Source organism: Diplodia corticola (genome assembly GCF_001883845.1).
Source record: "Diplodia corticola strain CBS 112549 chromosome Unknown scaffold31, whole genome shotgun sequence".
Taxonomy (NCBI): Eukaryota; Fungi; Ascomycota; class Dothideomycetes; order Botryosphaeriales; family Botryosphaeriaceae; genus Diplodia; species Diplodia corticola.
This window is the reverse complement of record NW_017971510.1, coordinates 89,959-106,312: the sequence shown is the minus strand read 5'-3', so window position 1 is coordinate 106,312 and position 16,354 is coordinate 89,959. Positions and strand designations below refer to the sequence as shown.

General features: G+C 56.4%; 5 protein-coding genes across 5 annotated transcripts; 3 read left to right on the top strand and 2 right to left on the bottom strand.

The window, feature by feature from the left end:
• Window positions 1-1,586: 1,586 nt before the first annotated feature.
• BKCO1_3100032 (arylsulfotransferase protein) lies at window positions 1,587-3,496 on the top strand (the record flags this gene model as incomplete). Its single annotated transcript, XM_020274306.1, has 3 exons — window positions 1,587-1,976; window positions 2,028-3,266; window positions 3,329-3,496. 3 exons carry the CDS (start codon window positions 1,587-1,589, stop codon window positions 3,494-3,496), a joined length of 1,797 nt encoding a protein of 598 aa, XP_020129610.1.
• Window positions 3,497-4,633: 1,137 nt separating this feature from the next.
• Window positions 4,634-8,546, bottom strand: BKCO1_3100031 (c2 domain protein; the record flags this gene model as incomplete). Its single annotated transcript, XM_020274305.1, has 5 exons — window positions 4,634-6,707; window positions 6,758-7,680; window positions 7,744-8,118; window positions 8,175-8,210; window positions 8,265-8,546. 5 exons carry the CDS (start codon window positions 8,544-8,546, stop codon window positions 4,634-4,636), a joined length of 3,690 nt encoding a protein of 1,229 aa, XP_020129613.1.
• Window positions 8,547-9,086: 540 nt separating this feature from the next.
• On the top strand, window positions 9,087-10,709 carry BKCO1_3100030 (n-acetylglucosamine-6-phosphate deacetylase; the record flags this gene model as incomplete). Its single annotated transcript, XM_020274304.1, has 2 exons — window positions 9,087-9,422; window positions 9,735-10,709. 2 exons carry the CDS (start codon window positions 9,087-9,089, stop codon window positions 10,707-10,709), a joined length of 1,311 nt encoding a protein of 436 aa, XP_020129612.1.
• A 697-nt stretch (window positions 10,710-11,406) lies between these two features.
• On the bottom strand, window positions 11,407-14,967 carry BKCO1_3100029 (replication factor c subunit 1; the record flags this gene model as incomplete). The annotated part of the gene is made up of 5 exons (XM_020274302.1): window positions 11,407-11,722; window positions 11,790-14,507; window positions 14,557-14,601; window positions 14,654-14,778; window positions 14,905-14,967. The coding sequence occupies 5 exons, from the start codon at window positions 14,965-14,967 to the stop codon at window positions 11,407-11,409; spliced, it is 3,267 nt and encodes a 1,088-aa protein (XP_020129557.1).
• Window positions 14,968-15,325: 358 nt separating this feature from the next.
• BKCO1_3100028 (mitochondrial 54s ribosomal protein 47) lies at window positions 15,326-16,094 on the top strand (the record flags this gene model as incomplete). Its single annotated transcript, XM_020274301.1, has 2 exons — window positions 15,326-15,890; window positions 15,943-16,094. 2 exons carry the CDS (start codon window positions 15,326-15,328, stop codon window positions 16,092-16,094), a joined length of 717 nt encoding a protein of 238 aa, XP_020129558.1.
• Window positions 16,095-16,354: the final 260 nt, after the last annotated feature.

Here is a 16,354-nt window from a genome sequence, read left to right as displayed (position 1 = left end):
GCTTTCTATGTCCCGCTGAGTCTAACAGCGAACAACGCCCGACACTGTCTCCTCACTACTGTTCTATAACAATCGACCTAGCTAGCAGGTAAGAGTTGCTTCAAAAAGAAAGGTTACGCCCCGGAGTAGCCACAAACAAAAAAAAAAGTACAGCGTAACCAATCTTTGATTAGTAAGGATGTCATTCCTTGCAGCTTCTGTGGATCGAACACAGTACCTCCAGATACCGCACAGATGGCTTTAAACTAAAGTGAACTTCAGTCTGGCGCTCTCCCAAGTGAGCTAAAGCTGCTGTTATGAAATTCCAAATTGTTTGTTGTAGTTATGTAGTAAAGTGTTTGAGAATGTGCCGAAGGAAAGTTTTTCGGTGAAGATAACTGCAATGTCTATTCCATTTACAAGTCATAGCGCATAACGGAACACCATACTTATGAAAACTTATCTATGTACTTAGCTAGTAGAAAAAAGTCGTTAATAGGTGCAGAATTAATGCTGCCATTAACGCCTATGATCCACGTTGTCCTCTGCTTACGTGAATGTATCGAAGGGCTAATGACGATTGCAGAAGTTCCGGCTTCCGATAGCCATCGGTTACGTTCACAGGCTGTGCCTCGATGGCGAGTGCATGGGGGGGCCCACAGAAGGAACATGTAAGTCAAGTTCTTCGCAGACTCTAAGCGAACGTCAAGAGCAATCGAAAGGAGGCGGGAATACATTGGCAGGGAACGTGAAGCAATAGTTGCAGGGGATGGCGCCGAGAGGACGCGTGGACTGCGGCACAGACAAGGAGAAGCCAGCGCGCCACAATAGATAAACACGACGGTGCAGCAAGAAGTTCGACGATGGAGGGCGTGTATTTTTCTGGTAGGAGACGGCCGCTAACATAGCAGCTTGGCGGGGCTGACGTCTCGGGCCGCGCAACCCTCTCGTGTGAGCAATTACGCCGTGTGCGCAGCGCTTGACGGCAGTCGGCCGGTGTCTTTCGACGCCGCTGCCCACCGCGTTTGGGCCACCGCTTGATCGGCTTCCCTGAAGCAACCTGCACAGCATCCTTGACGCGACCCTCAGAATCCAGCCTATCACGCCGGCCAGATCTCGATGAAAACCGGCCTTGCGACGAGAAGACGGCCGACTTGCAGCAGCAGTTGCTAAGTGCGGCCATCCAGCGCCAGGCCACCCATTGCCCAAGAGTGCTCGAAAATGCTGGCGTCTGCGACGTCGCCGCACCAAGGAAGGATGGCCGTGAATGTGATTGCGAGTACACGCGGCTCTTAATTCGGCGCCGGCCTGCCCTCCCGCGACACCTGGAGCCCGGACAAGGAAGGCTGGGCCGTCCCCACTCGCCCAGACGTCGGCCAGGGGCACAGGTGCGGGCAGAGGATCGATCGGGTCGGAGGACGCTGATGTATCCCCTGGGCCCGCCCACGCTGGCCTCGTCAGCACTGGGCTCATTTCACGCCGCCGAAGCTGGAGCACGCGCGTAGCCTTCCTCCTGCGGCCTGTACAAGATCTGGCGGACCCCAGCTGCTGCTTCATGTCGTGCTTGCTGCCACTGCCGTCCGCCCGGCTGATCCCGCCATTTCGCCATGGAGCTCCTGCTGTTCTTCGCCTCGCTGCTGCCGCTTCTGGCCCACGCTGCGCCCTCGCGCCAGTCTAACCCGCTTTGGTATGACCAAGGCCTCTACGGCGCATATCCTTGGCGCGAGTATCTCTCTTTCGACCTCGCCTCGCCCCGCGTCAACCTCCTCACCGAGAGCACGCAATGCGATCCTGGCCATGTCTTTCTCGAGCCCCGTGGCCGATCCGTCTCCACCCCGGGCCCCATGATCCTCGATGCCGACGGCAGTCTCGTCTACATGGAGAAGAAGTTCGGCGAGGTCATGGACTTCAGGCCTCAGTCCTACCTGGGAGAAACCTATCTTACCTTCTGGTCCGGAACCGATGATGGCACCCACGGCCGCGGCACCTACTACATGGTGAGCTCGTCCTAAACCACCAAGTACACATCTCTAACCCGATGGAACAAGCTCAACTCCTCATACGACATCGTGCACACCCTTACCCCCGCCAACGGCCTGGAGGGCGATCTGCACGAGTTCGAGCTCACCCCCGACGGCACCGCGCTGCTGACCATCTACGAGATTGTGCCCGCCGACCTCACCTCCGTCGGCGGGCCGGCCGACGGCTGGATCTACGACGGCCTCTTCCAGGAAATCGACGTTGCCACGGGCGCGCTGCTGTTCGAGTGGCGCGCGTCCAGCCACTATGCCGTCAACGAGTCGTTCGCCCCGCTGAAATCGCACGGCCGCAGCGCCGACGACGCCTGGGACTTCTTTCACATCAACAGCGTCGACAAAGACCCGGCCACGGGGCTGTACTATGTCTCCGCGCGCTATACGCACACCATCACCTGCATCTCGCCCGAATCCCAAAATGGAACCGTCCTCTGGCGCCTCGGCGGCGCCCGCTCTTCCTTCACCGACCTCTCCAACGGCACCGCCTCCGACTTCTCCTGGCAGCACCACGCCCGCCACTACCCCGGCCCCAACGGAACCAGCATCGTGACCATCTTCGACAACGGCGCCTACGACAACAACGACCACCTCGCCACCCCCCACGGCCACAGCCGCGGCCTCGTCGTCCGCCTCGACACCACCACCTCCCCGGCCAACATGACAGCCACCCTAGTCGCCGCCCTCGTCAGCCCCGCCCGCATCCTCGCCCACTCGCAAGGCTCGGTCCAACTCCTCCCCAGCGGCAACTACTTCGTCGGCTGGGGCCACTCGGCCGCGTACACGGAGTTCCGCGTCCCCGAAACGGGGGGCGAGGCGGACGTCGAAGAGAGCGCCCAAGTCCGGCCCCAGGTCCTGTGCGACACGCACTTTGGCGCCGCCGCCTTCTTCGGCTGGGGCTGGGTCAAGTCGTACCGCGCGTTCAAGAGCGGCGAGTGGAAGGGTTTCCCCAACACGCGGCCGGACGTCGCGGTGAGCAGGAACCGGTTGTATGTCAGCTGGAACGGGGCGACGGAGGTGAGACGGTGGCGGTTGATGGGCGGCGCTGCGGACGCGGCGAAGGATGATGATGCGGAAGCGGATGGTGAGGACAAGTGGGTGGTTTTGGAGGAGGTGGAGAAGAGTGGGTTCGAGGGCATGTTGCATCTGGCGCAGGCGGGGAGGGAGGTCGAAGTCGTGAGGGTGGAGGCGTTGGATGAGGCAGGGACTGTGTTGGGGGTCAGTGCGGTGGTGGACCGGAAGAGTGGGATGATGGTGAGTTTTGGACATCTCTCGCGAGGGAATGTTTCGCTTTTGCTGATTGGCTGTCTCTGTAGGTTGGCGGCGCTTTCGAACCGATGCAAGACCGCGACACCGTCGCTCTGCAGCTGCTGCTCGCTGTCCTGGCCTGCATGACGTTCGTCCTTCTTATTTGGGCTTGCTGGATCCCGGTGAGACGTCCGCTTGCAGACCGGGCGGGGTCCTATCGGAGAGTACGACTGTGAGAACAGTGCCACCAGTACCGTTCTTGAAAAAAGAAAAAAAAAGGGAAAGCCAGTTCGATATACTGGAAACCCCCGCTGAAGATACGTTGGTACATACCGACCAACCGACTGACGGATTGCTTGCCCAATGGATCTCACAAGGCCGCATCCAGCTTCTCGCAGGCCAAGGCGACCTGGTATCGTCTATGACGCAGTAGCGTCTCCGACTCCGCGAGTGCAGTTACACTGAAGAATGACGAGGGAAATAGCCTGGGTTCGTCATTCTCCAAAGATGGCCCGGCCCGGCCTGGCCTAGCCACTGCGGATGTGGTCGTATGAGACTTGTCAGCCACTTGTAGCCGAGGGCTCCCTCTCCAACACACAAAGTCTCGTGAAAGAATGAGCAGGTGGACCTCCACAAAGAGGCGGGCGGCATGAAGAAGGGTGAGGGAAAAGAAGGGAACTACAGACGCTTTTGTTCCGTACCCTACAGAGCCGGTCCGCCGCCGGGCACATACGAAATCTCTTTGCTGAGGTTGTGCCTTCCTAGTTGTGTTGCAGAGACATGAGGATGAACTGTAATGTGTTGATTTAATTAATATAGACATAGATATATCATGGAATGAAAAAAAATTTTCACAGCAGTTTATATAAGAACTTAGTCCTTCCATGTTCCGCTATATTCGTTCTTGACTGGCACTTGAAGCACTTATCTCCGGGACCGTCGAGTAATTTTTTCTAGAACGACGTCAAAAACTTGTTGGGGAGAAGTGGTGGCGTAGTCGGCCTCTAATGGCATGCAGTCGATGCTACGTGGAATCATGATACTTCAACCACCAACGTTGCAATTGAATAAAAAAAGAAAAAGAACAATGCCCGGATGGCTTCAACTAGGTATTCAGAAAATGTCGTTTCAACATTAATCAGGCCGTTACTTACTAAGCCGGACTTGATGAAGGTAGTTATAAGTCATTATTGTTGCATTACTCATGAAGAATCACCCCCATACCGTTAATAATATACGTCAAACACGCTTCCCAGTCTGGGGATTAAGTCAGAACGCCCAGGACTATGATTAAACCCACCAAAAAATGCTGCATCTCCCGTAGACGGGAGAAAAAAAAAAGAAAGAAAGGACGAGGGAATAAGGCGAATGTCTCAGGTTCCAGTCTCCGTCTCCACGCCAGGCTTCCTTCCCTCCATTTTGCCGGTAATCTTGTTCTTCAGCCGCCTGATGCCGATGACGCCCTCGTCCTTCGCAAACTTGACGTTGCGAGCAGGCTTCCACTGCATCATGCCGCGCTGCTTGCGGGCCTCGGTGCGCTTGTTCTGCCTGTTGATATCCTTGCTGCTGCCGCCGCTGCCGCTGCTGCCGCTCGTGTTCGTGCTGCTGTCCTGCGTGTAAGAGGTGGAAGACGTGTTGGCCGTCTCGCCTCCACTCGACTTGCGGCCGCCGTTGAGCGCGTTCCTGCCAGCACTGCGGTTTGCGTCGTCGTTCATGTGTTCGGCGTCCTGGATTCCCAGATCATCCGGATCCGAGTCGTCATCGTCTTGCACGTAATCGCTCTCGTGGTCCTCGTCCGAGCTGGGATGGTTCGGGTCGTGCATGGGCTGGTCGCGGCCAGGCTCGCGACGCTTGCGGCCGGCGGCATCCATGTACGCCTTGGGATCCTCGCCGAAAGCGCCGGACCAGTCAGTGCCGTCCCTGGTGAGCCATTTGGTCTTCTCCTCCTCGGGTTCCTCCTTGAGGACGTCGCGCCCCTGCGTAAGCGACTTGTCGTGCAGCTGCTTGATGCGGTCCGGCAGCTCCTTGTCGACGCTGCGCTGGCGCACGCCCTCGCACATGCACGCCTCCCACGTCTCATACGTCTCGCGCGAGTCGTTGTCCATGATGAAGGACTCATGGCTCTCGTCAGTACCAGGCTTGAACCGGCCAGTGAACTGCAGGCGACCGACTTCCTCGAGGTCCTCGAGACCAACTTCGCCCTTGCAGTTGTCCTCTGTGATGTAATTCTGGGTAAGGCGGGCGGGGTGGGCGCATTTCCAGATGGGAACGTTGATAGGTGTGTCCTCGTTATCGATGAAATGCTGCAGCCAGATGACGGCGTGGGCGTCGGCTTTGCGCTTGCCGCTAACGTGGAACTCAAAGACGATCGGAGAGCGGTAGCGGTACTTTACGGGCAGAGAGACACTGTTCTTGCCATCCTTCTTAGCCAAGTCCCAGTACATACCGTCGCCCTCCTCCAGCTGACGGGCCTCCGTACGGGGAATCTTCGCAGTGGATCCACCGGTACGCAGGCGAAGCTTGGAATGGTGGTTGTAGTTGATTGCCAGGATGCGTTCGGACGAGAACTCGAAGGTGCCCACATCCCAGCCAAGGAGATTGGGAGGGAGGCGGGTCTCGATACTGCGCCAGAGCAAAGAGATTCGAACGCGCCCAAACCCGATGCCGCCGTCCAGCGGGTACCAGCGTGTGACTTGAGAGCTGGTATCCAAGATATCAGAAAGTTTGAGAGGTATGACACCCAGGATCGGATCGTGCTCCCGATTGCGTGAATCGCGAACGGTAATGGTAACAATTCCGGATCTCCAGTCGCGCATGAAACGCTCGGTACCAGCGTTGAAGATGGGCTGAGAGGTGACGGCCTTTGCACGTGTGCGATACACCAACTCATCGTTGTAAAGAATTGTGCAGTAGCTGGTGGGCAGGTCCTTTCCTTCTTGGTCCGTGGTTTCTCCATATGGCTTGGCCGGCTCGAACTCTCTGCCACTGCGGCTGCCCTGTGTTCCCTTGATGTTCTCAAGTTCCAGGTTCACAATCTGGTGGACTACAACACTGCAAATGCCGCTGGGCCAGAGAGGATCGGGAGGAGTGTGCTGAACTGCATCATCATCCTCAGTATTGGTGACGCCCTTCTCATCCTGTAATTCTGGCTTGTCCTTGAGTCCGTCGGCAAGAGCATTGTTCTTGCCATCAGTACGGAGCTCAGGCCTGAACTTAGGTTTGCTAAAGTAGCCAACCTCCCAGTGAAGCTCTCCGGGCATTGTGCTGTCGGCGTCCATTCCAGCCAGCTTGCTGACCTGCGGGTACATCTTTCCGGGATGTTGGATCATCTTTTGCATGGAAAGCTCGACCTTGCCGACAATGTCATCGGCGCTGTGGCGGTCAGAGTCCCAAAGTTCCACACTCAGGTTTTCATCAGCCTTGATTAGCTCCGGAGTTACAAGAAGACTTGACACTGTTAGTTTCGTGATTTACTTTACCAGGAGAGATTGACTTACGCGGTAGTCTCTTCCCAGACAGGGTTCAAATCATCCGTAATGACTCGGGTGCAGTACATGGGCTTGCCGTACTTGGAAAAAGAAAGGGTGATGTAAGGATCGCTGCCGCCGTGCTTGCTGCCACGCTTGTCCTGCTTGCTGAGACCAACAGCACGGTGGATGCGGATCCACATAACCCCAAGAGCTTGAACATCTTTCTGGATATCGTCGCCTTGGAGAATGGCGCGCATATCAAGGGACATGGACTTCGGTGCGACATACATACTGGCAGCCGCACTAATAGCGTAGTTGACGAAATTGGAGATCAAGGGAAGGTTCAGGATATTGATACCTTTCTCGACCATTGGAATGCAGCCGGCTTGAACCTGGGGGGTCCCCATCAGGGTGAAAGTGAGAGTCTTCAAGAAAGGAGGCTCCGGGGTCAAGTTGAGACGCAGGCGGACAGTGCCAACAAGGCCTTGAAGCTCCACAAAGATGGGAAGAGGAACTCCAAACAGCCCTTTAACTCCCAAGTAGAAGACTAGCTGCATGTGCATGTTCCGAGCCTTGTCCGACGCACGCTTACCAGTCGGCTTCGCGTGGTAGGCGAAGGAACACTCTAGGTTGTAGTAGTCACCGCCTTCCTCATCTGCAGCAGCCTCTTGAGGGTCTTTCGTCTTCTTGTTTTCTTCGTGGATTGCCTTTTTCATATCCGACATGTGCGAATCGGGCAGCGCGCGCAAGCTCAGGATCCGGAGAGGATTGCTCCCCTGGTTGATTTCCGCAACGCGGACATTCTCAATTACACCCGGAACCGAGGCCTGCATAACGTCTTCGAGCGTGTCGGCCACACCTTGGAACATGTCGGGGTTGATCAAACCCCAGACAATTCCGAGGAAGGTATTCATCCATTCGACGGATTCGGGAAGCAGGTTCGCAGATGCCTGCCGCACAGTTAGTTTTTTCTTCTTCTTCCTTTTTATGGTGAGTTGTGAAAAGATGCCTACAGTCTCGCCGCGAGTCTTCTCGCTCTCCCATTCAACTTCCCGTCCGCTGCGGATAACCTCTTTCATCCACAGATAAACACCGGAGGCCACACAGAAACCAAGCGGGACCAGGCCTAGCATGCGGCCCCCGAAAATCCTGCCAACTATTATGATAGCTGCGAGAATTCCCACGCACAAACCGGAAGTGCGCTTCTCCATAGCCGCGAAATATGGCTCATAGCTGACGGAAGGAGTGGGGTGGAAGAGAATGTTTGTCTTTTCGCCGTGGATGGGCACGTCGGACGTGGCACCCTCCTCGACAGGGTCCGGGGGTGAAGTAACGTCCTGGTTGTACTTGTACTCGGGGTTGGACTGAGAGGCATCCGTCTTGATCGGCTATGGGTGGTGTCAGCGCAGGCGCGAATAAACAGGATACAGGGGGGGAAGCATACCGTATCCTTGCCCAAGTTCGCATTTGGCACCGAGAGCTGCAGGAAGTCAGCGCCAGATTCTCCAAGGCTGTAAAAGCTATGCGTTCTCACCTGTGGATTGTCCGCCTCTTTCATGACATCCTTCTGGACGTCCTCGATAATGACCTGGCCGCCGGTTGTGGGGTCGGTGACTTGTTTCTGGGTTCCTTTGATACCACGGGGATTTTGATTGTGGGCAATAGCATTCTGCTGGCCGGGCGGGCGCTGTTCGAGCTCCTTGTCACGTTCCTGCTTGTCCTTGTCCAGGTTTTCGAGGAACTTCCTGACGGTGGGGACGGGGTTGGCGCCAGAATAGTGGCCGCCCGGGGCGTGCTGCTGCTGCTGATCGGCCATGATGGCGACCGGTGAGCAGTCGCGAGGGGAGGGTGAAAGCGAGGAGCAGGTCAAAGGGCTGCTTTCGCCGTGGCGCGGCAGGTGTCAGAGGGCCAGTAGGGTCAATTGCGAGGAGACGGGGACAGGGAGAAAATATCTTGGGCGGCAGTTGGCGACAAGGGGAGGAATCAGGATTGAGCAAGGCACGTCTGGCAGCGCAGCTAGATCATCAGCGCGTTTCTGGCGGGAAGCCACCGCGATGACATCATGTGGCTGCCAAACGCGCATTCCCACGTCAATCGCCGCTGCCTGGGCCAGCCCAAAGCGTGCCACAGAGCGCGCCAAACAGGCCAGCTGCCCGCCACCGTAGCCGGATGGGGCTCTTGCGCCCTGCTTTCAGCTCTGGTCGACCATCGAGCTGCGCCGCCTCGTGAGCGGCAGCGATCCGGGCGATGGGGTCCCGCCGATCGCCGCCGGGGTGCCCAGGCCCCGCCCAGCGCCCCGCTGGCTGACCTCCCCATCACGCCCACTCCGAGTCAAGTCACGTCAAGTCGACAAGCCATGTCCGACAACCAGTTCACCCTCTTCACCAACGGCAGCTACTGCCTGGGCGGCGAGCTCGTCGACGACCACCTCGTCATCTCCGAGGAGACCGGCCGAATCCTCAAGCGCACCGGCTACATTGGCGGGGAGATCGTGGATCTGGAGGGCAACATTGTCGCTCCCGGCTTTCTCGAGCTGCACACAAACGGCGTCAATGGCTTTCACTTCACCCACTTTGAAGACGAGCCCCAGTACCAGCGGAAGCTGGAGGAGACGGCCGAGCACTATGTCTCGCAGGGCGTGACCGGATTCTGGGCTACCATCCCGACCGTGTCTCCTGATACTTTCCAGAAGGTTGGTCGCTGCTTTCCCTTTCAAAGGCGATCCTCCAGCCCGCTGTTTCTTAGCGTAGTCTTGGCAATCTATCTGAAGCAAGCAGTCATTCCGATAGGTATTTCTTGTGTAACCAACATGCTCCAGTCTAGTGACCATCAAAACCTGCAATCTTTTGTCGCCTGATTTTCTTTACACTTTGGCTTCTCACTATCTATCGCCACATGTCTTTTACTCCGAGTTCTTGTAATATTTCCCAGTCTCTCCGGTTCCGGCAAGCCAGAAGAAGAAAAACAACTACGCCTGATATACCGAGATCTCACAGTCGCATAGATCCTCCCCTCCCTCAAACCCCGCTTTCTATCTCCCAGCGGCGCCTATCTTCACGGCGCTCATGTCGAAGGCCCCTACCTCCACCCGTCCAAAGCAGGCGCTCACAATGCATCCCTCTTCCACCACCCCTCAGCCACCCCCTCTCCTGTCACCATCTACGGCGCCTCCGGATTCCCATCCATCAAACTCGCCACCCTAGCCCCCGAGCTCCCCTCCAGCACCGCCCTCATCAACACCCTCACCAAAGACCACTCCATCCGCGTCTCCCTCGGCCACACGACCGCCACCTACGCCGACGGCCTCGCCGCCCTCAACGCCGGCGCCACCTGCCTAACCCACACCCTCAACGCCATGACCCCCCTGCACTCCCGCCAACCCGGTCTAGCCGGCCTGCTCACCCTCCCGCCGCAACAACAACCCCAACCACCCTACTACACCCTCATCCCCGACGGCCACCACCTCCACCCCTCCACCGCCGCCCTCCTCTACCGCGCCAACCCCACCCGCGCCATCCTCGTCACCGACAGCATCGAGCTCGCCTCGCCCTCCATCCCCGCCGGCACCTACCCCGGCCACGCGCAAATCGCGTCCCCCCAGCGCAAAGTGACGCACGACCCATCCACCAACGAGCCCTACCCCTCGCCCAAGGCCGTCATCGCCAACGACGACGACGACGACAGCGAACCCGAAACCCTCGTCGGCGGCTGCGGCACCCTCGCCCAGGGCGTCCGCAACCTCGTCGCGTGGACGGGCTGCACGCTGCCCGAGGCGGTGCGCACGGTGACGGAGAACGTGGCGGGGCTGATGGGCGTGGATGGCGGCGGCGCGCTGGGAGAAGACGGCGGCGGCGCGGCTGGGGTCGGCGTGCTGAGGGAAGGGAATAGGGCGGATCTGGTGGTGTTGAGCGAGGAGGGCGAGGTGCTGCAGACGTGGGTGGCTGGGCGGATGGTCTGGGAGAGGGAGGGCGGGTTGTGAGTTAGTGGGTGGAATGTGGAGATGGGATGGGATGGGATGGCTGGCTGGCGGGGGGAAGGAGGGGAAACGGGCTGGGATGATGGAGGAGGAAAGTGGATGTGTGTTTTTGTTTTTGTTTCGTTGTTGTTGTTGCTGCTCTTTAGTTGTCTGTTTCTTCTTACTGACTCTGCTTTTGGTGCATTTCTTTCTCTTCTTTTTCATCATATGGAGGAAAGGGAGTTTGAAAGTGCGTATCGTTGGACAAAGAGAAAGAGAGAGAGAAAGAGAAAGAGAGAGAGAGAAAGACGAGATCAAGAGGTTGAATTGATGGATAGATGCTCAGACTTTCACTTTGTGTTTACTTTCCCTAGCTTTCGGCTTGTCCAATCCACGCACAAGGCCGCAGGGTCATTCTCTAGCGCAACGCCAATAGAATACTTTTGCTGAAACTTCGCGGCAATGGGTTGCAGAATATCTGTCTGACGATAGGTGCAATTTGTCATTCAATTACAATACTCTTGTATCTGAAGGAACCGTGTTTTGCTTTTCAAATAACCGATGCTACCTTATCATGCCCCTTACACTGCAGACTGCTGCACTACCATTTTGAGAGAGAAAAAAAAAGCTTACATTATCATACAGCCGACTGAGCTTACGCACCACGAAACTTTGTCTCCTTTGGACCATACTTCACTTGCCTTTGGCCAAAGCCGGTCTCTCATTTCTTCGCCCTTCCCTTACCCTTACTTTTCTTCGGCTTCTCCTCCTCCTCGTCGTCGTCGTCTGCAGCCGCCGATTTCTTCGTGGCCTTCTTCTTCGGCGCAGCTTTCTTCTTCGGCTGCTTGATGTACTTGTCCTTTGTGATGTCACCCTCCTCATCTTCGTCTTTCTTCGCGTCTGGCTCGTCCATCACTTCACCCTCATCTGACTCCTCGATTGCCTCTTCCAGATCAGGCTTCTCCTTGACAGCCTGCTTAGGCGCGACGATCGAGGAGGCCTTCATGAAGGGGATAGGATGAGACTGCTGGTTATACCTGTATGAAAATTCCCGAGTCAGCTTGCCGCCTTTAGTCGCTGTCTGCTTTTACTGGTGTTACTTACAGCCTTGTGAAGGTCGCCTTGGCTTGCGTCTCGATCTTGATCTTCTCCTGGTCCATAGGGCCCACGCCCAGTTCCATGATCGCATCAAAGTCTTCCTTGGTGAGGAAGTAGCTGTCCATGAGATCGATGACTTCGGGTACGGCTTCCTTGCCTTCCACCTCAAGTTTCTTGACGAGCTCGTTCCAAAGAATAGGAACGTACTGCTGACGAATCTCGTGACGGTCTCCAGATGTACGCAAGCGCATGTGGCCCTGGATTTCCTTGATCATGCGTGTGAGCTTGCCTTGCGAGCTGTTCCTACCCAACCATTGTGGGAAATTGGTCTTAAAGCCTGCCATGGTGCCGGCCACGAAGCTCGCAGGCCGAACAAAACTGAACATGGCGTGGGTTGGCATTAAACTCCACTGCTGCTGAGAGCCATGGATCATGCTGTCGACCAAGTCACCGTCGCTTATGCTTTCCGCAGCGTTGTCGACCAGTTCGAGAAGCTTTAAATTGCGTTCCTTGCCCTGATGATTGCCAACACGCATGGGGTTGGTGCCAAGATAATTCTCCTGAAGCATGAGGTAGCTCAGTTCGTGATCATTGAAATAGAGCTCAGTCTTGTCGTTAAGCGTGTGTTTGCTGGTCGGAGAGAACATGTGACCCTGGAGAATCTTGCCAACGATATCCCAGGGCTTTAGAATGATGTGCTTCTCCCATGCCTTAGACATTTCTTTGCTCTTGTCGTAGTCCATGGCTGTTTCGTCGAGCTTTGCAGTAGAGACCATGTTGACGACTTGTCGGATGTCCGCACTGGTCCCCTCGATCAGAGCATCGATGACGTTCTTGGGCATCTTGAGACCCTCACGGAATATGATAGTCATGATTCTCGATCTGATTTGATCCGTCGTTGGACGTCTGAAGCCAAGGTCGTAGGTGACGTAGTCGAAAGGCTTCATCTTTGGCAAACGACGATCGTTGCAGATGAGAATCATGGGGATTTCAGACTTCTTGCAGACAGCGGCGAGCGCTCCGACCCCACCTCGGTCACCAGCAGACATGCCATCAACTTCATCCATGATCAGCACCAGCTTTTTCTTGGACTCCTCAACCTTCTTCCCGTCACCGGCGAAGTATCCGAGAAGCGACGTTGTCTCGAGGACACCCTGCAAACCGTCCTGTACAAGCTTCTTGCTCCGCGCATCACTAGCGTTCCTCTCGACGACATCGTACCCTTCGATTTTGGCGACGAGGTGTGCTGCAGTTGTCTTGCCAATTCCTGGCGGGCCGTGAATCATTACAGCTCTGAAAAGGCCACTTCCATCAGGGCCTCCCAACTTGAAGCCCTTCTTCTGACTCTTCGGGAAGTTGCGCAACCAGCGTTGAAGCTTCTCCACCTGGGTCTTGTTTCCACAAATCTGGGTCAGTTGAGTGGGGGCATACTTCACGGTCCATAGACGGTTGTCTTGAGCGGACTGTGAGCCCGATGTTTGGGAACCAGGGGCTTGCGAACTTGCCGCGCTTCGAGCAGCAGCAGTGGCACTGCCACCTCCAGCACCACCAGCGCCACCCTTGCGACGCTCTTCTCTCTCCATCTCTTCGGCCATTTCCTTGATCTTCTTCTCTTCGGCAGCCTGCTTCTGTTCATACGCTGCAGCAGCCTTGCTGTCACCTCCATTAGCAGGCAGTTTCTTGATGAGGGCAAATAGTCCTTCTTCGTTGATTGTCTTGAGCTTGAACTGCTTGATCTTTTGCAGTTTGCTGGGACCAGCATCACTGCCTAGGACCACGTAGCTGGTCTTGCTACTTGGCCCACTCGTGACTTTTCCGCCGTAGCGTTTGACCAATTGTTGCCCAGCTTCACGGTCAAGATACTCGAGCAGGCCTGTAAAAACAAAGGTCATCCCTGCAAGGCAGTTCGGCTTTCCCTCTGGAATGTCGAGCGCTCCGGATTGAGGCGCCGGTCCAGAATTTGCATGAGCACCAGCCTTAAAGGGATTGAACTTCTTAGGGGCATCCCCATCCTTCGGCGGTGGAGATGGAGGCCGCACGGTGGGGATACTATCCAGCAGTTCCTTCATGGCAGCATTTTCAGGCTCATCCTTCTTTGCCTTTTTCTTTGCTGGTGACGTCTTTTTACCGCGAGCCTTCTTGGGTGGTTCTGCCTCAAGCTCATCATCCGTCTCAGCTGACTTGCGTTTCCTGCCTGCTTTCGCAGCTGGTTTAGCCTTCTTCGCCGACTTGTTATCAACAATTTCTTCATCGTCATCCGGGACTACAAAGTCGTCCTCCGGCTTGGCGTCCTTCATGTCGACATCTGCTTCCGGCTCGAAGTCACCCTCATCCTTGAGCTTCTTCTGTCCTCTCCCACTTGCTTGCCGCTGTGGCAGGGCTACGGGCTCGTCCTCGGAGCTCTCCTCGTAATCGTCCGCGTGTTTGCCCTTCTTCTTGAAAGCAGCCGTGAAAATGTCGTCTCCGTCCTCATCATCGTCCAGAAAATCCTCGTCCTCGTCCTTCACTTCAGAATACGTCGCGGGTTTCTTCTTTCGAGCGGAGGTACGGGTAGGAGTGACAGCCGTCTTGTCGCTGGCTTTAGCTTTCTTGGGTGTGGACTTGGGCGTTTCGGTCTTCGCAGCAGCCTTCGAGGCCTTGCTGGGGGCGGAGCGAGCGGGTTTCTTGTCGCCAAAGAAGGCTGAGGCTGTGGTGGCTTCGCCCTCAGGTGTCGCTTCACGTTTGCTGGTCCTACGTTAGCTCGTGACCATACACAGTAGACATCAGCACACACGCTTGCTTCTTCGGAGCCGGCTTCTTGGGGGTTGCTTTCTTGGGACTACGGCTGTATCAGCATGAGCAAAACAGCGAAGCACAATGAATTAACGCACGGCTCCTCTTCGTCGTCCGAGTCCTCCACCACCTTGCGCGCCGGCCTTCCTCTCTTCTTGGCGGCGGGTTTTGCCTGCGAGCGGGGTGAGTAAATTTCCGCCTGCATTGCTTCTTCCGATGTTGACTGAAGTCAAGAACTTCGTTCTGTTTTGTAACAGATGTGGCGGCACTGCGAAGGCGCGGGCTTTTGGGAAGGGGAAGGCAGGACTAATCCGGCTGTCGCAGCTTAGGAAAGAGCAACGCAACGCACCTCTTCTTTTGCAGGCTGCGCAGCAGGCTTGCCGCCAAAAAAGCTTCTAATATCGGCCGGCATGTCTGCAGCGGATAGCAGCAAGAGCTCAATTCATGAAATGCAGGCTATGGTGGGAAGGTGGCGTGTGGTGGTTGCAGAGGGCCTCCAGGCAGGCGGGCGGGCAGACGACGCGTGAATGGATGATGATGTCGCGCCGGGCGCGTCCAGGCACCACGCTTGGCACTTGCGGGCTGGCGCGCGCTGCAGCTCCGACACGTTTCTCCGCCCAGTGGTCCGAGCGCCCTGGAAATCATGAAGCCGCAGCTTGCTCGACACCTCCGCGCTCCACGGGTGCATCCGCCATGCCTTCCCCCAGATTATGCCCTAACTTCGGGGCCCAATTGCGACGAGGCCTCGCCGCCGCCCCCGGGAGACCCCAATGCCGTATTTTATCCTGCGTCCGGCGCCCCCCGTCGCCGCTAATGCCAGCCTCGCAGTCCTCCAACATGCCCGCACTGCCGCCGCACGCCCGTCCGTCGCGCCCTCCTCCATCCTAGGCCCGGCTCTTGCATCCCGGCCTTTTAGCACTGCTAGCCCGCGCCTCGACTGGTTGTCCCCCAGGGTTGGCCACAACAAGAAGGACCGCAAGGGCAGACCGCGCGTGCCTACCGGCGGCTCGATGCGCGGCACCACTATCATCTGGGGAGACTACGGCTTGCGCCTCAAGGACCACGATCGCCGCATCTCGGCCAAGCATCTCAAGATCGCCGAGGACACTATCCGCAAGCGTCTGCGTGGTCTGAAGTTCCGCCTGTATACGCGCATATGCGCAAACATCGGTGTCTACACTTCCGGCAACGAGTCGCGTATGGGTAAGGGAAAGGGTAGCTTCGACCACTGGGCCAGCAGAGTGGCGATCAGCAAGATTCTATTTGAGTTGAAGGGTGATGTCCACGAGCAGGTGGTGAGAGATGCGTTCAGGTTGGCCGGAACCAAGCTACCAGGTACGACATGTGTATAATACGGTCCCGGCAATTACCACTAACAGCCTGCTAGGCCAGTACGAGTTCGTCAGGAAGGGAGATCCGCCCGTCATGGGTATAACGAAGGTTGGAAACGGAATCACCGTTGATGAGCTCAAGAGGCCACGCAAGAAGCTTCCTCTTGAAGAGAGTGCTGAGCGGATATCTGCGACTACCCCTCCCTAGATTGTACAATAGCACATGCATGGATGAGCAAAAATTACCCAGCGTTCCGCGTGAACCCTCGACCTATAGTACTTGGATTATCGTACATGTGCCGGAAAAGTCTGGGTGGAATGCGTTCCCAAGTATGTCTCGCCAAAGAAAATCAAACATACGTAGGTACGTAGTTCAATCTTGTGTTTGGATGCATTTCAATTTTGTACACTTACATCTACCTCAGTATGTTGGTCTCGACTAACCACGAAGAAAGTTTTTAAAATCCT